We start from the raw sequence: 23269 nt of genomic DNA on the forward strand, positions 1-23269 counted from the left end.
GATAATATTACCTTGCATCCTACCTCCTTTTTTGTCGCTTGTGTTTTACGTATATTTTGTACTTTTAGATTCGGGGCAACGTGCAGTAAAATTACGCTTGTATTTATAATTCCCTCCATTGACTTTTACTTTACAGGGCTTTACGAAGCCGTGGGACTTTTATTTTGAAACTTTCACGGAAGCTCAATTGGTTGTTGCGTCCGTCTTGAGACCGCTCGAGTCTCCTTGAGGCAGACGCACGCAGCTGGCAGCTGCTTCAGTGCGCGAGACCCAACCATCGAACGGGGAGCTCGCGCTTCTCGCTTCACCTCTGATGGACTTGAGATAAGAGGAGATCAGTCAGCGTCTCTCATTTTTGATGCCCCGGGTGTTAGTAACACAGCAAGACACAAACTGCTCTGATGCTCTCAACTGTTCCTGCGCCCATTTTAATGTGTTTTATGTGTTTGCGCTCAACAGTGAGGTAGACTTTTATCCGGGCACATTTTAGAGTGTCAGCGTGTGATTTATCCCGTGGATGCGGCTGTCGGAATCCATGTAAGCCCTGCAGGATCAGCCTGTCACAGGGCATCATGGTGCATCAGGTTCTTCACAAGTGGATGAGGAATATTTCTCCAGAGATGCTGTTGCTGCTCCTGGTGCCGATACTGTACTCCTTTCGTCTGTCAGGAGCGGCTCCCTCTCTGACTACCGAGCAGCTGGACATGGGGGTGGTAAGTTTTGAACCTTTTCTAGCTACTTACAGAGAACCGGGCTCGGAAGTTTTTCTGGATGGTGCAGGGAATATGAAGTGGTGTGTTCTTTTTTGTGTGTTTTTTTTAGCTTTGGTGTGTGAGAGAGCTGGAAGACCCCAACACCCCCCCCCCCCCCTTTTTTTTTTTTTTTACTTGGGCTACTCTTGAACGTCCAGCGAAGAGCAAGTGCTGGCCTCTCTAAATACTTGCTCTGAATTTTAACTGCGCTCTGCAGTCCACTCCACAAGGCAGAGTGGCAATAGCACACTGCTTGATTAAAAATAAAAAAAAAATAAAAGACTGTATAGGATTTTTTTTCTCCCGAGGAGGAACCGCTCCATTAAAAGAATGAAGTTGTGATAAATACATGTCTGTGCAGGGGGTTGCTTCGATGTTGTATCGACCTCTTCCAGCTTATAGTGAACGACAATCCACGAAGCATAATTTATTAATGCTTTTTTTTCCTCCCCTCCCAGTAACGCCTTTGAAAGAGTCCAGAGGATTGCTGTGTTTAAAATAGATGATCCAATACTGTAGTCTGGCGTGGCTCAGTAGACTTGAACTAAATGCAATCTCTTAAATAGGCAGCACCATTGGTGGAGGATACAAACAAATCGATCAGAGCTGTGACTGCTTATGAGAATAAATTTAAGACCTTTAATAATAAGCTTCAGTGAGCCTTCATGGGTTTGGAGCTAGAGCAGAGTAAACTAATCATTAATGATTCTGTTACATTATATTTAGGTGTGTGTGTTTGGTATTGGTGATGCATCTTGAAATATACACAGCCTGTAAAGTGGTAACTGGCCTAATGCTGTATGTCATCATCACTACTACTACAGAACAACAGCATGAATGGCATTTACTTAAGACTGCCGTTAAGAAAGAAAAGAGACCTTATGTTTGCAAGATCATACTGTGTGTTTATAGCCACTATAATGACGGCAGGCATAAAATTACAGTATGCACCATTTACTTTAAAAAAAAAGTTTGTAAAAGCTGATTATCATCTTCCTAAAGTAGTCCCCGCTGAAGATGCATTTTTCTCCATATTCCACTCCTTAGGGCAACTTCTTTCATTCTTTCATTCTTTCTTTCCTTTTTATTGTTTTTTTTTTGTTTGTTTTGCGGCTCATCCCAACTTCAGTCTTCCTGTCTCACTTTCTTTCAGCCCTCAAACTCTTCTCTCTCTATCTAAAAAGAAAAAAGAAAAACACACAAAAATCCCTACACATGGGATTATTTTTTTGCTTAAAGACAAGAACAAGAGAAGAGATAAGTTTAGATTTTTTTTTTTTTATTCATGTGTTACCTTCTGAGCGCTGCGTCATTCAGTTTTTGATACTCTGTTCTGACACATCTGGCACGGCAGACGATCTTATCGAGATGATATGCAGGCCGTAATTGTTGGCACGTATGAGCAACAGAAAGACAATCTGAACACGAAAATTCAAGATATGTAGGTTAAAAACTAGGCACAGATCTGTAGCACAGAGCCTTTTTTTAAGCTCAATGTCCCCACATATGACATATGAGTGTTTAAGTAGGACATATACACACTTTTTCCTTGCTGCATTCCTATGAGTAATGAAAGTAATGAAATGATACATAACAGCAAAAATCATCATATCAGATGTTTTCCTCTTGATACCAATATCTCTCTGTCCTCTGTTATTTTTTTGCACAATGCTATCCTCCTTTTTTAATTGTTATTCATTAAAGAATAGGAAAAATAAAAGCAATGTGCTTTTCGGGACCTCTCGCCCAGGCATTTCTTTAGAATTGCATGAACTGTGACACAACAAACAGTCCAGTGTCACCAGATGAAAAGCTGTAGTAACAGCAGCAATTTTCCTCCATTTACTGTGTCACAGAAAGAAATGCTCAAGGTGGAGTTTTTCCTGCATTTCTAGATAGAGCTGTGTGTGAAACACTCAGCCTCTGTGCAGCCTGTAGACTGAAGGGCTTAGCTTTTTGATGTAATAGTTGGGATGCTTTGCCCAGCTTTCTCTGCCATTAACAGAAGGGTGACACTGCAAAAAACATGCTGCTTGGTAAACCTGAAGCAATTAGTTTAATGGAATGACCGTTTCTTTTATGTTTGAATAGTTTCCAGCTCGATGTGTTGAGGAAACCTTGTTTTGGTTATCAGCCAGGTAAAGTCTTGACTTTTAATTGCAGTCATGTGAAAAAGTTTTCATAGGACGTTCTGCAGTCCTGTGACAATCATTCAATAGTCAACAGCCACCTTTAGCAGCTATAACTTGAAATAATCTTTTCCTATATGACTTTATTATTCACATCATCGAGGGGAAACTTTGGCCCACTCTTCGTTACAGTTTTACTTCAGTTCGTGAGGTTTTTCTGGCATTCATTTACGGCAACAACTCAAGAGAGGACCTCTCTCGGTCCTGCCACGGCATTTCAGTCAGGTTGAGGTCTTGACTTTGACTGTTTCATTACAACACCTTGATTATTTTCTTTTCCAGCCATTTGGTCCTGATTTGGTGGTGTGTGGGGGGGAACATATTCCTGTTGCTTGACTCAAATGTGAGGCCATCTGTCTGGCAGTTAAAGCTTGCCCCAAACTGACTCTAGAACACTTTGGTATACAGAGACTTCATTGCCCACTCAAGGACTGCAAGGTGCCTAGGTCCTGTGCCTGCAAAACAAGGCCAAAGCATCACCCCTCCATGTCTCTACTTGACAGTTGGTATGAGGTGTTCATCCTTAAATTCTGTGTTTGGTTTTCTCCAGACATGGCGCTGTGCATTATTGCAAAACATCTCACCTGTGCGAAGAACATTGATCCAGAAGTGTTGTGGTTTGTTCAGATACAAATTTGCAAACCTAAGCTGTGTTGCCAGAACAGGGCAGGCTTTTCTCCTGGCAACCCTCCCAAATGAGCCATGTTTGTTCTGTCTTTTTCTATTTGTAATGTCATGAACTTTAACATTTAATATGCTAAGTGAGGCCTATAGAGTCAGAGATGTAGCTTTTGAGTTATTTGCAATTTTCCTGAACATTGCGTAGCAGTATGTTTTTGCTAGGATGTCCACTCCTGGAAAGTCACTCTTAAATGTTTTCCCCTTGTGAATTATAATAATGGATTGGATTTATATAGCGCTTTTCAAGGCACCCAAAGCGCTTTACAATACCACTATTCATTCACTCTCGCATTCACACACTGGTGGAGGCAAGCTACGGTTGTAGCCACAGCTGCCCTGGGGCAGACTGACAGAAGCGAGGCTGCCATATCGCGCCATCGGCCCCTCTGGCCAACACCAGTAGGCAAGTAGGGTAAAGTGTCTTGCCCAAGGACACAATGACCAGGACAGAGAGCCCAGGGATCGAACCGGCGACCTTCCGGTTACAGATGCGATTCCCAACCCCCTGAGCCACGGTCGCCCTGTGATCTCTTTCTCACTGTCGAATGATGGACTTCAGATTGTTTGCAATTGGCCTTATAACCCTTCCCCGACTGACGGGCAGCAACAATTGCTTCACTGAGATAATTGCTGATGTCTTTCCTCCTTGGCATTGTGTTAGCACACAATTGAATGCTCCAGCCCAGCAAACTGCCAAAACTTCTGTATTTATAGAGATGGTCATACTTGCTAATGATCAGTTAATGAAGTGCTTTTGATTAGCAGCACTTGCCTCTACTTACCCTCTTAATTCCTGTGGAGACAGTAGGGGTGTACTTACAGTTCTGTGAAAACCTTCTTTTTCACATGACTCTTGTGGATGTGGGAGTAGATACCTGTCTCCCTGTGTTAGTCTTGTGATGTCTTGGCAGTCCAGTGGTGTATCTTAACTGTTGCCAAATTTTATCTGGAATAGGCTCCAGATAGTGGTTGAGAAAATAGACTGATGAAGTTTATACCTATAGCATCTGCTAAAGTCTTGATTGGGATTGAAATATTTTGTTTATATATATAGTCCAACCTTTGTAGTCCTCAGTGTTTTGGCAATAGAAACCCAGTCTCGCAGATGGTAAAAAAAAACAAAACAAGACAACTGCTACCGATTTAAGTCCATTTTCAAAGCAGTTCTGCTTTGTTTTTGTTTGTTTGTTTCGATTTAGTCTGTTTAATTAACTCTGATCACATATGCAGACATGCTGATGTCGATTGAAGTCATTTCTTGGCTTCTTCATGTAGGCTGTACTAAAATTTGTTTGATCACAGTGACAGTTTTTATAGTGGTGAGAGCAGCGTCTTTGTAGTTTCTTCTCTTCATTGTGGAAAAAAACATCTATAGACACTTTAAACAACTTTTGCAACATGTTTACATTGTGATCTTTGAAAATAAGTGTTGTTTCTTCAAAATATGCATACTTCAGTTGGGGTTTTCTAAGGGTATGGCGTAGCCTATTAGTTGTATTGAGATGTGAATTGTCTAGTTTAAGGAAAACATGCATTCCCCCGGACCAAAGCATATTTCTTACTTTGAAAACGGGAGTACCTGAAAAGGAATGTGATGTCCTCTTATGGCCAACCGCAAAAAGCGAAATGTAGAAAATCTCTCTGCTCAAAAAACCACAAAGACATGAAAGTGCCTTTCAAGTTTATATTTTCGAACCCCTCTTGACCAAGGATCTTTGCCTGCAAGTCTGGGACAGATCACATATTTCTTTTTTTTTTTTTTGGTACTAAGAAATAGTTTGAGGACAGAAGAAAAAATATGTACCGTATTTTCACAACCATAAGGCGCACTTAAAAGTCTTAGATTTTCTTCAAAAAGTACGGCGCGCCCTATAGCGCAGTGCGCCCTATGTGTTGTAAGGAGGACGTAGTAGAGAACATCATGAGAACGCTAAAGGGTGAAGTGTGTGCGTTGACTTTATTGCACATACGTGTATAAAAGAACAGGTATGTGCGTTATGCAGCACATCGTTGTTTTAACAACCCTGAAAATGGCAAAGAGACACGCTTACGAAGCACAGTTTAAACTGAAGGCCATCAGCTACGCGGAGGAACATGGAAATCGAGCAGCGGCGAGAGAATTTAAGATTAATGAATCGATGGTTCGCAAGTGGAGGAAGCTGGAAAACAAGCTCCGACAGGTCAAGAAGACGCAGCTGAGTTTCCGCGGACATAAGGCGATCATCGAGCAAAGAACAAGCGGGAGAAGCGTTTCGACGGTCACCATTCGGCTAAAAGCAGTTTCACTTTCACTTTTTATGAAACGGTGCCATTTTTCCATCCGGACCAGGACTACGGTAGCGCAGCAACTTCCAGCGGATTATAAGGAAAAGCTGGCCATCTTCCGCTCCTACTGCAGCAAACACATCGGCGACAAACACATCCAGCGATGGATGACCGATGGAGACCAGTTTCACCAAGAGTGGAAGGCAGCGCCGGGCGAGTTACGCCACAATTTGCCAATGGATTGTAGATGCTTGGGCTAACATGTCTGCTGGCACTGTTGTTCGAGCTTTCGCAAAAGCCGGCATCATTTCCGAGGAGCCGCACGGCACGGAAAGTGACTCTGACAGTGAAGAAAGTGAACCTGGCATGTTTGATGGAGATTTAGCGCAGCTGTTCAATTCAGACACAGAGGATGAGGACTTCGATGGGTTTGATTGATGATAAAAATGTGAGTACCAAACTTTGTTTTGCTCCTGCTTTATTTTTAAATACGCACACTTGTATGCTTGTGTGTTGTTGATGATGACGATTACTGGTAATAAAAATGTGAGTAAGGTACCGAACTCAGGTTTGCTCCCGCTTTATTTTTAAATACGCATACGGTACTTGTATGCGCCCTATGATCCAGTGCGCCTTATGTGTGTGTTAAATACAGTAATGGCACACATAACTGAGACTGCGCCTTTTAGCACAGTGCGTCTTATGGTCGTGAAAATACGGTATTCCAGAGAGGCGACATGAATAAGATGTCTTTGGGGAAACTCCTGACGCTCCAGGGAAGAGGTGTCATCCTGCAGTTCTTTTTTTCAGAGGCCTTATGTGACACCCTCCTACTCTAGGGATCTGAGCTAGATAGCAAATTTTAAGTTCATAGTTTAATTTTCCCAGTAAAGTAAGTGATCATATCATTATGAAAATTACCATATGTGAAAGCTTCTAGCTGAAGCTGGAAGCCAGAAGATGATTTTTAATCCTGCAAAGCCCTGTTAGAGGCAAAAGCATGTGTGAATTACGACTTTATAGCACCTTATACTTGATAAAGTAGAAGAATGTGATTTAGACTTTTTGGAAGATTAAAGTTTCCGGCTTTATTCATTGTCAAAAAAGAGAGAATTCTCACATTTGATCTCACACAAAAAAGTAAATGTAAACAGTATAACCTTACTTCATCTTCTAGGTTCATCATGAAAGACAGAGAGTGCTTATCAGTGCAGACAGCTGAGATGAGTATTAGTTGCCCAGTGACTGATTTGTTGTCACTGGGGAGCCAGAGTACACACAGAGGACATTATTCACTGGAAGGACTGTAAACTACAGATATTATCAGATGATTGTAGACATAATTCTCTTTCCACAGTGGATACAAACCAATGAGCCACAACATTAAAACCACCTGCCTAGAACTGTTCTTACAGGACAGGACATCTGGGGGCGGTCCACGTCGTGTTTGGCATACAATAGGATCCTCGCAATGGGCCCTTGGGGTCTTGTAGGTTATAAGATGGGGCCATGTTGGGCCATATGTAAATATTTTCCATCTGGCGACTGTTGATAATTGTGTGGTGTTCCATATACGCAGTGCAACCTGTACTTTGTGGCACTTGTTAGGTCAGAAATGTATAGAAAAAGTGAACAGTACTCATTATGAACCATACAATTCCAGGTCTTTATGGTGCTACATATGCTAGCTTTGCTTGATGAGAATTTTCATCAGGGTCTGTGTAAAGCTTTCGGCTTTAAAGCCTAAATTATACTCCATTGCAGAAACAGGAGAGTTGGGGAGACACGACGGCTGAGTAGCAGTTATAGTCATTCCTGTTTTATTTTGACATCTGCCTTAAGTCAGCCGTATAGGGAGCATCCAAAGTTTGTGGATTGTAATGTAAATTCTCTCCAGACGAGTTGGCACGATCACAAAAAATTAGGCAGGCATGCAGGCATCCAGTGTCCCTCGTGCTCACCATCGTATGAGGAAATTTAAGTCACTGGGACATTTGAACTGACTCCAATAAACTTCCAGATATAGAAAGTATAACTGAACTGTTAACAATTTGCACCTTCTAAGTTAAATATTCAAACAATGTAATTTCCAAGCAGTAAAACCACCAAAACCGCCAAAATAATGCCTAACAACCTCAAACACAAAAACTGTCCCCAAAGAACAATTACTGACAGACTCACCTGATATGTGTTCAGTCATCTATCCCATCAATAATGGTGTGGGTGCTTTTCCTGAGTGGTATACACATTGAGGTTCTTATCCTGCAGAGGGAGGTCATGCTTAGCCTGCCACTGTGTACACTCACCCGCCACTTTATTAGACACAACTATTTAAGTGCTCATTAACTCATATGTCTAATAAGCCAATCACATGGCAGCAACTCAGTGCATTTAGGGATGTAGACACGATCAAGGCACCCTGCTCTTGTTAAAACCCGGTGTAGAATGGAGAAGAAAGGTGATTTTAAGTGATTGAACTGGCATGGTTGATGTTGCCAGAAAGGCTGGTATGAGTATTTCAGTAACTGCTGATTGTCCAAAGAAGAGAAAATAAGTGCTCTTCTTTGATGCCAAAATAAACAGTAGACAACTCTGGGGTTCCACTCCTGTCTTTTAAGAGCAGGATGCTGAGATTTCAAATCACACCATTATTTGTTGTAAACAACATGAAAACATGGATCTATTCTGCCTCGTATCAATAGTTTAGTTCAGATGGTGGTGGTGTAACAGTATGGGGGATATTTTCGTGGCACTCTTTGGCCCCTTTTATACCAACTGAGCATCATTTAAACACCACAGTATCATTGGTGATGATGTCCATCCCTCCATGACCACAATGTATCCATCTTATGATGGCTGCTTGGATATCACAAAGCTCAAATAAGGTTAAACTGATATGACCTCCACAGTCACCCGATCTCAATCCATTAGAGGACCGGAGAGTGATCTGATGGACCGGGAGATTCACAACATGCATGTGAAGCTGACAGATTTCCATCAAAGATTTCCACATCATGTCAATGTGGACCAACATGTTTCCAGGACCTTGTTGAATCCATGACACAAAGGATAAAAGCAGGTCTGAGGGTAAAAGGCAGTTCTACACGATACTCATAGGATATATAGCCTGTATTTGTATAGCGCTTTACTTAGTCCCTATGGACCCCAAAGCGCTTTACACTACATTCAGTCACCCACACATTCACACACTGGTGATGGTAAGCTACATTGTAGCCACAGCTGCCCTGGGGCGCACTGATAGAGGCGAGGCGGTCGGACACTGCCGCCACCGGGCCCTCTGACCACCACCAGTAGGCAACGGGTGAAGTGTTTTGCCCAAGGACATAACGATGGAGACTTTCGGAGCCGGGGCTCGAACCGGCAACCTTCTGATTACAAGACGAACTGCCAACTCTTGAACCACAATCGCAACCATATACCTAATAAAGAGGTCCATGAGTGTGTATGTGTTTGATATAAAGTACTCAGTCACTCAAGATTTCTAAGGAAACACTCACCTAACCACAAAATAAACCTTTGAATCCTGTAGTAGTGACTCTAACAACCAAATACTGAGTCCTTTAGAAACACCCCACACAGCAGCGATGAGAAGTGTTCATTTTATAGCTATGCTTATCTAGCTTGATATATCACTGAATAGCTCCTATTTGCTATTTCAGCACTTGAGGGAAAGTAGTCATAACAAGTAAAATATAATATGGTATATGTTTCTTGCTCATCATATAATCTTCCTTCTGAGGTGTATTTTCTCCACTGAAACATAACTGCAAGCTTCCCAAAGGAACTATCCATCTGAACGCACATTTCTTCCCTTTGGATAAGCGAGCCTGAGCTGGCCAGATTAGCAGCTGATAAATTACCTAAATTACTGTATATGCAGCCACCTGTGGAATTTTATTCATGAAAAAACACAACCATTACACATTTGAATAATGATCCTAAAACCTTGAGACTGCACTTGTATGTGTGTGTGTGTCCATGTGCCTAGAAGGACAACCACACTCCGGCTAGTCCATTTCTCACCTTCATTTTGCTACGTAATTTCTTAAATGAGAACACCATCTGGCATCAATTCCTCTGGAGCGGTAGGTGCTCCCCTTGTGCTCCCACACTGCCACCACTTACTATCCTTCCCTGCTAAAATCTAAATAATTTAATCAAGTCTTGAAATTGCATCCAGGAGCAATGACAAGAAGCAAAAACAAATGTATTGTTTTTTAGGATCGAGACAGAAGATGGGCTTTAAAAAGTGAGGCTACGTATTTTTTATTTTTTTGGGGGGTGGGGGGGGTGGGGGGGTTATTATAACCAAAAATACATTTTTGATATAACCAAAAATTCTTATTCTTCTATTTTTAGTGACATTTCTGATTGACTTAAAAACCTTTTTTTGTGGCCTTTTCCATGGTTAACAAATACATGGTCTCTGGGAAGAAAATGTAGCTGGGACTCACTATTATAGTATGTTAATAGGCGATCAATTTGCAGCTTGTGTTCTTAAGAGACCTATAAGCATGACTCAGGAAACATCCAGAATACTTATGCAACAATATCCACTCCACTCATTCTCTGCTGGTTGAATCCCAACCAATTTTCTTCAAATGGTGCTAATCCTCTGACCAGCAGCAGAGCTTCAAGATGCAAATGGTATTTTTAATAATTCAGTTTTTGTTCTATAGGGTATAATTGGGTTTCTCAAACAAGCAGCCTGGCCACCACCTGTAGCACCACCTTTACTAACGTCTGGGTTTGTCACAATACTAGAACTTAAGAAAATGCTGGATACCATTTGATACAATTTTTGATACCACGTGAAGAAAGTGATCAAATGAAGAGGCATAATTGTTTTTAAATAAAAATTATAACAATACTGTTCTGTGCAAAAGCATTCAGCTGCAGCCATATCTATTTCCTGTTTTTCTGGTGACTTGGTTTCATCGCTGATCAAATATGTCACAATTTCTGTCTGGTTGCTGGCAGTTTTCTCAGCTTCAATCAGGGACTTTAGGAGGACTATTACACTTTTTACTGTCTCCATATTGTTTTCTCCACACCCTCCTGGTGACATCATCAGCCGCATACATTTATGCTCACCATTACAGAGTGGATATCCCCTTCAGTATTCACCTGAAAAATGGGTCTTGGCACTCTTGCTTCTATATCAGCAATGGTGAAATAATTCAAAACCAGAAGCAGAATACCTGCAGTTTTTTTTTCCAAAGTTTTTTTCCACAATATTCCATCTTTTCAAACTGTTCCAACAGCTCCTGCAGTATAATCTGCAAATCTCTGAGCTTCTGTACCGATATAGCATTAAAAAAGCAATAAAAACTGCAGCTGCTGTGGCAGGAGCACACCACACAAGGTTACAAAAATTAAGAGGTGCCCAATGCACAGAAGTGGTGACATCAATTTCAATTCAGCTTTGTTGTACAGTGACGTTCATGAGGCACCGGACAACAGGTATAATGGGTCCTAAATGTTAACCTTGATAAAATGGCTAACATTAACATGTCCACTGACTAAGTTAATATTTATGATAACTTTAGTATTTTTAAACTGAAGCTTTACTGACCTGCAAAATGTCTCATAAAGATAGGTTCGTGCATTACTGTTTAGCTGCTAGTGGCATGTTTAGGTGCTAGTGACAGGAGGAGCTGTTTGCTGTGAAGTTGTGTGTCAGGTTTTGCAAATGAGTGTCTAATCCAATAATAGTTACTAATAATTAGAATATGAGTAATAATTTATTGAAGACCCTAATCGGTACACATGCTGCCAACTGCTGAAATTTGTTTCTGTCACTGAAAAAAAATTGTCATCCATAAGTCAAAACTTTTGGTTATTATCCAAAAGTTTCAGCTTACTCAGAAGTTTGAGTGAGCACATAGACATTTTGAGGTAATAACCCAAAATTTTGATGCTGGGGGGAAAAAAGTACCATCAAGTTGTCTGCACTTCAGTACCTTTCACTTTCTCCTTGAGTGTACCCCGTTTCAAATAGAACACTTTCTTTTGCACTTTTTGCCAGCACATCTTGGTTTGTCTTATTACTCCAAGAAGTCCAGGGATAGAAGGTGCTCAAAGAGAAAATGGGAAGCTGTGACAGTCAAGGATTGCTGCACTAACTAATAGAGACAGGTCAAGAAAATAAGACGTATCCCAAATGAGCATTCTGCCCACACAGAATATGATTTATCAGCAAGCATAATTTACAAGTAGTGACTGTCTGGACAGTGTATTGATATGTATTTCTAAAAATTTACCTTAGTGAGTGATGAGGAGTCCTGAAATGTTAGCCCACACAAAAATAACTGGATGCTAGTTTCCCTGTAAACCTGTTATTAGTCTCTCACCCTGAATCATTAGGATACTTTTAGCAGTGCTGTCCCATTTCATCAAGTGTGACCTGCCGTCTGTAGAAAGGTATCATGGGGCTTATATTGAGGGCAGCAGATTATTTCAGGAACAATGACGTGGGAGAAGATTTTAATGTTGGAGAGAACATATTTCTCCATAAAGATTGACAGTCAGCTTGTAATTTAAGCTTCTCAGTAAGACGGAAACCAGTCCTTCAATCCACTCCTATCCAATCTGTCACCTCAGCCATGATAAGATTAAAAGTTCTCTGGAGACATGCAAGTTTCTGAGAAGACTGTCAGCATTATTGGGGAGTTCATTATTTCCTCAGAAATCAATTCAGAAATGGTCTCAAGAGCTCCGACACCTCATTGGCTGCCACTGTAGCATGGTGGTGTGGGACTGATGTGTGGCAGCTGTAAGACTTCTCCATGGCATGTTTCAGACAATGATAACATTGATTTCCTGATAAGATTTGGCAGCATGTGTTCACAACTTGATTTACTGCAGGCAATATTTATGTTGATCTATGAGGAGACTAAAGTATTGGAGTTGTAAAATAAAGCTTGCAATTTCAACCACGTATTCCATTGTCTGTGTTTATTGAGTGTAAAGAAATTCTAGACCTGAGGATTGATTAGGATGTTTTTGTTTGTTTTTAATCAGTAGCTGAATGTGTTTCATACAGAGGGTATTTATGTCACATGTCTAAAATAATAGACATGTTTATTTTCATCAATCCAGCTGTCTACATGAGTGTCATAACATTTTGGTTGGTGCTATATGCACGTCAATGTGACTGGGAGCATGGTATTTTGTGTATATTTTGTAGGGCTGCACGATTAATCGTTAGAAAATCGTGATCTCGATTCATACTTATGTGCGATCTCATTTCCAAATGACAACGATTTAAAAAAAAAAAAAAAAAAAGACGACGTCGATTGTACCGCATTTTTTTTTTTTTTTTTTTTTTTTTTTTTTTTGGCCTGTCCCGTTTGGCTCTTTTGCCATCAGAATTGTTGTCTAAAGGCAAAGAAAGATGCCCAACGGATTTTGATCCGGGACGTAATCTGCATGAAAACAAGCGCTCACTCTTCCTGCTCAACAAATGACAAGGGCGGAGCCTTATACCACGTGATACAGAAGCTGTGCCGTGTGATGCTAAAATTAGCAGGGAAAAAACAACGGAGAGCATGTCAGGGATGACGAGAAAGTGACAGGAGAAAATCCGTCCCGGTCAACCACCCAAACATCAATAACGGGAACCTTATACAAGCAGTACAACATGTTGCAGCAACCACAAAACATGAGACATTTGTTGTTTTTATGTTTATTTATTGTTTTTATGTTCAGTCTCAACTGTTACGAAGTTGATGTGCAGTTAATAAGTGCAATAAATATTTATACTGGAAAAGAAAATCGTGAGAGAATCGTGATCTCAATTCTAAGCCAAAAAATCGTGATTCTCATTTTATGCAAAATCGTGCAGCCCTAATATTTTGTCTAAATTGCGTCTTGTCCTTTGCTGTGTTCCTGTATGTGTGCTCCTTGCTTTGTTTTTCCTGAGTTTCCTAATTGTGTTCTAGATGTTCAGATTCCTGGGCATGGTTCCCTGTTGGGCTGTCTGGTTTTGGACTTTGTGATTTTTCTGGTCCAAGATGTGTTAAAGCTTCTTTAAAGTTCATTCCTGACTCAACAGTCCTGCATTTGGGTCCATATAATTTGTCCTCCACACAGCATGTCGAGACACCAATCACATTAAACCATGCTTGCATTGGTTATAATGCAGCTTCCATTATTCTTTCTTAATTTATCTATTTCACCCTTTTCTCCACTGGAAACTGCAAGAGCCCATGTGTGCAGACAAAAGCTGCTGGGTTCTTAGATTGGAGAAGTTATAACAACAACTTTTTGTTAACCATGTGTATCTGCTATTTGCTTTTGCTGAAAGCTAATGTGCTTCTTTGTTCCTTATCTTTATACTTTTGTGTTTTAATGAATTAATTGTCAGTTTGTCTTTCATTGTTATAGGTCAAATTTTTACATGACTGGTAGAATTGGATGACATGTAGGATGAATCCATCTTTAATTCATTCAAATTACTGACTGAAAATTCACTACACCTGTGTAGAGTCTGACAATAGAGTTTGTCAGTTTGTCATTGCCTAGCCTATAGAGATCAGTGGTCTTCCCTCCACGGATATCTCTCCCCAGACCATCACTGACCCATCACCAAACCGGTCATGCTGAACAATGTAACAGGGAGCATGATGTTCTTCACAGTTTCTTCAGACCCTTTCATGTCTGTCACATCTGTTCAGGGTGAAGCTGCTGTTATCTGTGAAAAGCACAGGGTGCCAGTGATGGACTTGTCAGGTCTGGTATTTTATTGCAAATGCCAATCGGGTACACAGAAGCAGGCAGCGAGCAAAAGGCCCACGAGAGCAGATCGGGCCCTCAGGCCAATCTCACGAAGTTTGTTTCTGATTGTTTGGTTAGAGAATTTACACCAATGTCCTGCTGGAGGTCATTTTGTAGCTCTGGCAGTGCTCATCCTGTTCCTTCTTGCACAAAGAAGCAGATATCGGACCTGCTGATGGGTTAAGGACCTTCTACAGCCCTGTCCAGCTCTCCTAGAGTAACTGCCTGTCTCATTTGAATCTCCTGCGTGCTGTGAGAGACAGCAAAGCTTCTGGCAATTGCACATATTGATGTGTTGTCCTGGAGGAGTTGGACTACCTGTGCAAGCTCTGTAGGGTCCAGGTATTGCCTTATGCTGCCAGTAGTGACACTGACCCTAGACAAAACCAAAGCTAGTACAAAAAACAGAAAAGCTGAGGAGGGAAAAATGTCAATGGCCTCAACCTGTAAAACCCATTTTGGAGATTTTGTCTCATTGTTGCCCCTCTAATGCACCAGCTATTAATTTCATTAACACCAAAGCTGTTGTAACTGATTATAAAACCCCCTCTGCTGCTTAACTGACCAGATCAATATCCCGGAAGTTTAATTGATTTGATGCTATACTCTGATTAAAATGTGCTCCTTTAATTTTTCTGAGCTTTGTACATCTAATCGTACACTGTTACTCTTAGTGAAGTTGTAAGTAATTAACTTGACATCCTAAACAGATATGAAATGTAGAAAATGTTTATGCCCACATTCTGACTCGCTGTAGTGATGGCAACATACTTCTTTTTATTGTCACGCAAAACATCATTGATGCCAATGATAATTTTCATTTGAATCAGTAACTTCTTCATGAGCGAAATGATTGATTATTTTTATTTTAACCATCTAAATTTGAATTCTCAATAGAAAAAGAAAAAAACAAACAATTGGTGCACTGAAATAAAAATTATTGCAGCAACTGTCAACCCAGTCTCTCTAATATAGTAACATTGGTTGCTCATTTGAATCAGAATTTTTTGGTCTTTGGCAAAAAGATTTTCTTCAAGTAGGATTGATATTCTGGTTCTTGTATGCTCTGCAACAAAACTTTAAAATTGCTGAAAATACTGATAATAATAGTAGATATTAACATATAAATAAGTTATGTAGTAGTAATGTACGAGATGATGAACTACAGCTCATCAAATCCACTATCTTAAACAAGCAGAATAGAGAGATGCAAAAGAATGTGTGTTTTGCACAAGATTGAATTAAAACAAATAGTTATGTGTAATCTTTCAGTGCTTTGTCACAGATCTTTTGAAACTGGAACTTGTAAATTAATCAAAATGTCAACCACATTAGCAGACGTATTATGCCCGCTCCACCTTGGTATCTTTGTTCTGGACTGAGCTACACACTGGAGTAGCTTTGCAAAAAAAAAGAGAGAGAAAAGAAAGAAAAATCCCATCTCATCTATACTGGCCTTTCCGGGCCCATTAATTAATTTGCTGTCTATTAAGGGGTCCCTTCTGGGGGGTCCCTAAACAAAACTATTATTCAGTTTGTTTACTGACTTCCTCTTTAGCACAGCTTCAAAAGATTCCAGTGGTTTTCCAAATACTTGTGCTCCTCCCCTACGTCATCAAGTCAAGTAGCCGTCCTCGATCATCTTATTCACATTCAGAAGCAGATGATTCCCCCCGGACCACCATCCATCGCTGTAATGCATTTAAGCAAGAGACTCGGCGAGAGAGTATTTCTGTTTTTCTGTCAGTGGTATGACCCGAAGTTATACTGAAAGTCTGAGGGGCACAAGGTCAGCAGGGATAGAGACAGCACAGTCCCAACGTGGAGTCAGACAGAGCACCGTCCAGTCTCATATACTTCATCCTGTTTGTCAGGTAGTGAGTGATGACCAAATCAAATTAAATAAAAAAGTGATGACTTGGAGAGAACCACAGCTGCTTTTACTCATAATAAAAAAATAACAGCTTGCACGATTAAGTGAAGCTTTAAACAAGTTATCAAGGCTACAAATTCTATGCCAACTATCTTCCGTGGATCTAAAGTGTTTTCTTATTCAGTAAAAGCAAAGAAAAAATTCTTTAGACCCAAGAGTAGAAAAAGAACTGAAAACACGCATTTAGTGAAGTCTGAAGCCTGAGATTTTGGCTCGTAGTGGTTATTTGTACAAACGCTAACCTCATTATTTGAAATGCAATATAGGCCCAGTTTGTTTTTGATTTAACGCAAGTACTTGTTAAAAAAAAATCTTTCGATTAAAGTTGTTTAGCTACACATTAAGCTTTCCATCATTTCTGTGTACCGTATTTTCACGACCATAAGACTCACCGTACTAAAAGGCGCAGTCTCAGTTATGTGTGCCATTACTGTATTTAACACACACATAAGGCGCACCTGATTATAGGGCGCATACAAGTATGCGTGTTTAAAAATAAAGCAGGAGCAAAACTGAGTTTGGTACTCACATTTTTATTACCGGTAATTGTCATCATCATCAGCATACAAACATACAAGTATGCGTGTTTAAAAATGAAGCGGGAGCAAAACTGAGTTTGGTACTCACATTTTTATTACCGGTAATTGTCATCAATCAAACCCATCGAAGTCCTCATCCTCTGTGTCTGAATTGAACAGCTGTGCTAAATCTCCATCAAACATTCCAGGTTCACTTTCTTCACCGTCAGAGTCACTTTCCGTGCCGTGCGGCTCCTCGGAAATGATGCCGGCTTTTGCGAAAGCTCGAACAACAGTGCCAGCAGACATGTTAGCCCAAGCATCTACAATCCATTCGCAAATTGTGGCGTAACTCGCCCGGCGCTGCCTTCCACTCTTAGTGAAACTGTGGTCCCCATCGGTCATCCATCGCTCCCACGCCGCTCGCAGCCTTACTTTGAACGGGCGGTTCACACCGATGTCCAGCGGCTGGAGTTCCTTTGTCAGGCCTCCCGGAATGACAGCAAGCTCACAGTTCATTTGTTTCACTAGCTTTTTCACATTGGCTGTGAGATGGGCACGCATAGAGTCACAGATCAACAGCGATGGTGATGCGTGGAAAAAACCACCTGGTCTCCTTACATACACCTCCCTCAGCCAGTCTTTCATCATTTCCTCATCCATCCAGCCCTTTTCATTTGCCTTAATGATGATTCCTGCTGGAAACTTCTCTTTAGGCAAAGTCTTTCTCTTAAAAATCACCATAGGCGGCAGTTTCTGTCCATTAGCATGGCAGCCAAGCACAACAGTAAAAGAAGACTTTTCGTGCCCCGTTGTGCGTATCGCTAGCGTGCTGGTCCCCTTCTTCTCCACAGTGTGACTCACCGGGATGTCCAAAGTGAGCGGGACCTCGTCCATGTTTGTGATGTGGCTGGGCTGGATGTTTTTGTCGGCGATGTGTTTGCTGCAGTAGGAGCGGAAGATGGCCAGCTTTTCATTACCGGTATAATCCGCTGGAAGTTGCTGCGCTACCGTAGTCCTGGTCCGGATGGAAAAATGGCACCGTTTCATGAAACGAAAGCACCAAGACGGACCTCCTCGGAAATGTTCAATTTTAATTTCTTCTGCTAGCGAAACCGCTTTTAGTCGAATGGTGACCGTCGAAACGCTTCTCCCACTCGTTCTTTGCTCGATGATCCACCGCTCGAGTCTTTCCTCCAACTCGGGCCACCTCGCCTTATGTCCGCGGAAACTCAGCTGCGTCTTCTTGACCTGTCAGAGCTTGTTTTCCAGCTTCCTCCACTTGCGAACCATCGATTCATTAATCTTAAATTCTCTCGCGGCTGCTCGATTTCCATGTTCCTCCGCGTAGCTGATGGCCTTCAGTTTAAACTGTGCTTCATAAGCGTGTCTCTTTGCCATTTTCAGGGTTGTTAAAATAACGATGTTCCACATAATGCACATACCTGACCTTTTATACAGGTATGTGCGATTGTCCGGTATATACGATCAACGCCCACACTTCACCCTTTAGCGTTCTCATGGTGTTCTCTACTACGTCCTCCTTACAACACACAGGGCGCACTGCACTATAGGGCGCGCCGCACTTTTTAAAGAAAATCTAAGGCTTTTATGTGCGCCTTATAGTTGCGAAAATACGGTATCTGCTGTAAGCAGTTTGCTCAAAATAATCAAATCGGTCTTAGTCGGCTTTGACACAACCAAATATCCGACTTTACAGAAGTAATGGGCCCTACTGTGTCAGTAATTTAGCAGGAATTGCTGTTTTCCTCAGTTAAATATGATCCTACCGTCTCCCTCAGCCTTTCACTGGCTTCATGGTTTAGTTTAACTGTGGGTTAGAGGAAAGTTGGCTCCCTTTCAGGCTCTCCTTGTAGAAAACCCTAAATCAAGTCCATGTGGCTTTTCTATTTTAATGCAGGCATCCCGCCTCCTTTTAGTCATGAACCAGATCAAATTTTTGGTTGCAAGTGGTATTCAAAGGCCTTGTAATTATGGCGGTATCTGGTGTTGCTCCGATTGCTAGTTGAAGTTTAATTTTCAGGCACATTTTCCCCACAAATTGAACTGGAAGAAACCTCAAAGCATCAACAGAGCTATTCTGAGTTCACTGTCCAAAACTGGCAGAAATATAATAAATGTGCATTCCTATTTGTGTGGGGAAGGAAAAGCTTAAAAAGTGCTTCTGGATCAAAAAGCATGCTGATATTTATCTCTGGCATTGGCAAAGAAGTGATTGGAAGCACTGTCTCATGGTTTACTACATATAAAAAAAATAGATGGGAGAAAATAGGTTTCTGAGGGAATATTTGATGTGTGCTTTGTAATTAACTTTCAGTATTGTATGTTCTCAGACTCCATGTTCGCATCTGAGTAAAATGGGATAAAAGAACTAAAGCCAGATAGACAAAGTGTTTGCCCAGTGTCCAATGTGATTCTTGGAAGATGAATAAAAGCTTGATTGAAAACAAGCATTAAGGCATACAAATCAGACTTCTTTTACAGAGAGTAGACTCACTTAGGTCCATAACACACTGCGCAGCCACATTAATTTGGAGAGGTTCTTTTATATTCAAGATTGTATCTGGAGGTGCTTGTTAGCTCAGTAATTATTCGTTGGCTAATTGCATATTTGCCATGTTTATTTCTTTCTCCACCCCATGAGAGACAAATAGAAAGTGTTATTTCTCAGTGAACCTCTACCTAAGTCACAACAAAACTAATTGCATATCCTCGACAAAAGAACAAGTAATTTCGTGATTGGGCTGTTTTGTTTTTAAAATCTGTGAACTCCTCAAAATTCAGCTTAAGGGCAAAGAATAAAAGAGAAAGATAGAGCTGCAAATAAATGGATTACTCCTTGATCTTAATGAAGTATCTGTCAATTAAATCTGTTCAGATAAAGAACATGGCAAAACTCAACAAATTTTAAGGGACCATTGAAAAGTAATGATCCATTCAAATAGTCTCAAGACAGGGCCAGAGTAAACAGGAAGTCCGTCTTGGAAACTGTTCGGAAAAGGCCAGGTCCTTTTTCTAAATGAATACTGGTGGCGGCTTTGATGAACCAGCATCTAGCATGGCTAACATCAATCAATCATTTCAATGACCTACAGAGCCGTACGATATAGAGAGCACCGAGGCAAGGTACAGCATTACAAGCTTTGAAAATGGATTTTGTAAGGAAGGCAGCCACTCTAAAATATATTTGCCAGGTAATTAAGTGAACACTTATAGCATAACTTTATTGACAAGCAGTTCTGCAGAAGATATTGACCAAATAGTAAAATGCATGCTTTCAAAGGTTCCATAATAAAAGCCCTGTTAAGAAATGGAGAAAATTATGTGATGAACACTGAAACATTTAAGCTTGACGTGCATGAAGCATTGAGATGTGTCATTTTTGTCTTTGCGTACAAAGATTACGGATGTTACACATATTCTGTCAAAGTTCTCAGTCATCAGGGTCAAGTCAGTCTGAAGTGCTTGAACTCAAGCCAGCAGGACTTTTTATATGTTAATGAAGATGTTTATATCTCTCATCCAAAAGCCTTCCTCAGCTCAGAATGCTGATGGGCAGTACCAGAACCTCTAGAGAGGTTATCACAGTGGAGTTCATCCTGAGAGCCGTTCACCCACGCTGTCACCATGAGAGACGTTATGGTCACATCAGTCAAGATGGCAACCAAGGTGGTCACTGGGGCCCTAACGAGTCACATGACAACAGGTTGGGTCAGCAAATCTCAGGACCACTTCCAGGGTAACAGTCCCGCCATGAAAGTGGTCCTGAGATAGAGCGGGTCTTCTACTAATCGGAAGGTTTTTGGTTTGATTTCTGGCTCCTTCAGTCTGAATGCCAAAGTATTCTTGGGAAAGATAGTAAACCCCAGGTTGTACTGATGCATTGGAGTGTGTGAATGTTAGTTACGTATTTAAAAAAAAAAGCCTGTATGAATGGGTGAATAAGACATGTTGTATCAAGAGCTTTGTGCGCTCAAGAAGAGTAGAAAAGCATCATAAAAGAACCGGTTGACTTGAATTATAGGTCAAACATCTGGTACCCCCCATCAGCTCTGTGGATGAGAGGTGACAGATTGTATTTTATATAAGCTCATGTTTGATTAACCAGTGTTTGACGCTATGAGTGCTAAGAACTGGTGGATACCTCAGGACATCTTCTCTGTGATACTGGGTAGCTGATTTGATTAACCTTCTGATGTTGGGGCAGATGAGTGCAGTGATGCTCTCCTCAGTCGCTTCCCATTCACGTCACAGCGTAGCACACATTTCCAGGTGGAGCTGGAATATTTTTTGATGCCAAGCAGGGTACCCCTTGAGCAACTGTCAAAGCAGCATATGGTTTTGTTGTTTTATATTGACACTGTTGTTGAAAATGCTGACTTTCTAACACAGGCGGCCTTGAAAACAAACTCTTTGGTGTGCTTTAGGATAACAATGGAAATGAAGAGTTGGTAGAAAGAACAACTGTGGACATTTCTCATTCCTAAGATACATTAATGAATCAGTGCAATCTCGTACTGATTTAAATGCAAAAACACAAAAACTCTCATAGTTCTTCATCTTTTCATACAAATTTAAAAGAAATCTGAGAATGCAATGACTGCTACAGCTCTGCATTGATTTTATTTTAGATGCTGACATTTAGCAGACTTGGAGATGCAAAACAAATCCTCTCATCTGACAGCCTGTCTGTAATCCAAGGCTGATTTGACACTCAGAGCCAATATATGGAAGCAAGAGTGAAGCTACACTCAGTGCAATTCACAGTAGAAGCACTGAGCAGGCAATAGAAGTGACAAGACTACAGATGTAAGCATATGTTAGCATATTTACGAGCATTGTCTGTGAAGAAGCCGATCACCCTCAAGGCCCATGCACATATTAGCCAATATTAGCCAAAATGTGTTGATTTAAATGGATTTCCACTGTAGGCAGCTCTGTCAGTGCAGGGCCAGTATAGCAAGTTATTGAATCAAACTGACTTTAAATCAAATTTATCAAACAATAGATGCTGCAGTTGAATTCACTATTAATTTATTCTCTAGTTTAAGCACTTTTTTTTTTTCACAGGGAATTTTTTTGTTGAGGGGTGGGGTTGGGGAGGTTGTGGGACTCTGACTAACATTAAACATGGAAAAAAGAAGCCAAAAATTTCTTTTTATGAAATATCTAAAAGAAGTGAGTCCCCTTAGACTCCAGTGTTAAAATGCAAAACCTTACAGTAGATAAAAACATATTCAACACTTTCAGTGTCTTTAGCCTCTTTGTGACTTGCCTGACTAGTGCACATATTTGAATCACCTTGTTGTTGAATTGTGCTATACAAATAAACTTGCCTTGCCTTGCCTTGCCTAGTCATTAATGACCAGTTTAAATTGGAAATCAGGGCCTAAAATTACACATCTGTGAGTTTTATGGGTGCTGTCTTGTTTTCTGCAGCATTCGGTTGCACTAAAGGGCAAAATCATTGGCTGTTAAGCTCATCTGGCAATTTCATTTTACATTAAGAGTGTTGGGACAGATTTGGGTCATCCCAAAAAACAACTACCGTATTTCCCGGACTACAGAGCGCACCTGAATATTAGCCGCATAAGCTAAAATCAGGGGAAAATCCTGTTTTGTACATACATTAGCCGCACCTGACTAAAAGCCGCAGGTGTTTCAATGTTGACTTATCATATGTAAGAGAATATGCACAAAGGGAATTGTCAGGAAAGAGATGGCTGTTTGGAGACACACCCCTTTTATTAATATTTTGAAAAACAAGTTATGGGTACATATTTGCATAACTTTTTAAGTATATGTACAAGTAGCGGTAATTACAAGTACGAAACATGTACTGTGCTTCATAAATGAGTAACAAATGTAGTACATAATAACCTACAGCACACCAGAAAAATAGATTCAGACTACCTTTTAGGCTCAGGTGCAGTGACACGGCTTTAACAAGAAGAAAAGTCAGTCATTCACCATCTTTCTCTTCTTCCTGCGCACTAAAACCACCAAAGTCCTCTTCTCCAGTGTCGGATACGAACAGGCTCAGGATGGCTTCGTCATCCACTCTCCGCTTCTCTCCTTCGTTGTCACTTTCAAAACCAAAGAAATCCTCAT

The 23269-nt window shown here is 40.8% G+C and overlaps 1 protein-coding gene across 1 annotated transcript in view; it reads left to right on the plus strand.

Annotated features, from left to right (window-relative positions):
* Positions 1-572: 572 nt before the first annotated feature.
* mmp17a (matrix metallopeptidase 17a) overlaps positions 573-23269 on the plus strand; it is a 119803-nt gene continuing 97106 nt past the window's right edge. The window contains exon 1 of the mRNA XM_085359737.1: positions 573-713. Coding sequence (XP_085215863.1) covers positions 573-713 — 141 coding nt within the window. The remainder of the gene's footprint in view (positions 714-23269) is intronic.

This window comes from Diplotaxodon limnothrissa, linkage group LG7 (genome assembly GCF_057381915.1).
Source record: "Diplotaxodon limnothrissa isolate DT_005_m linkage group LG7, D_limnothrissa_male_GT1.1, whole genome shotgun sequence".
NCBI classification, from domain to species: Eukaryota; Metazoa; Chordata; class Actinopteri; order Cichliformes; family Cichlidae; genus Diplotaxodon; species Diplotaxodon limnothrissa.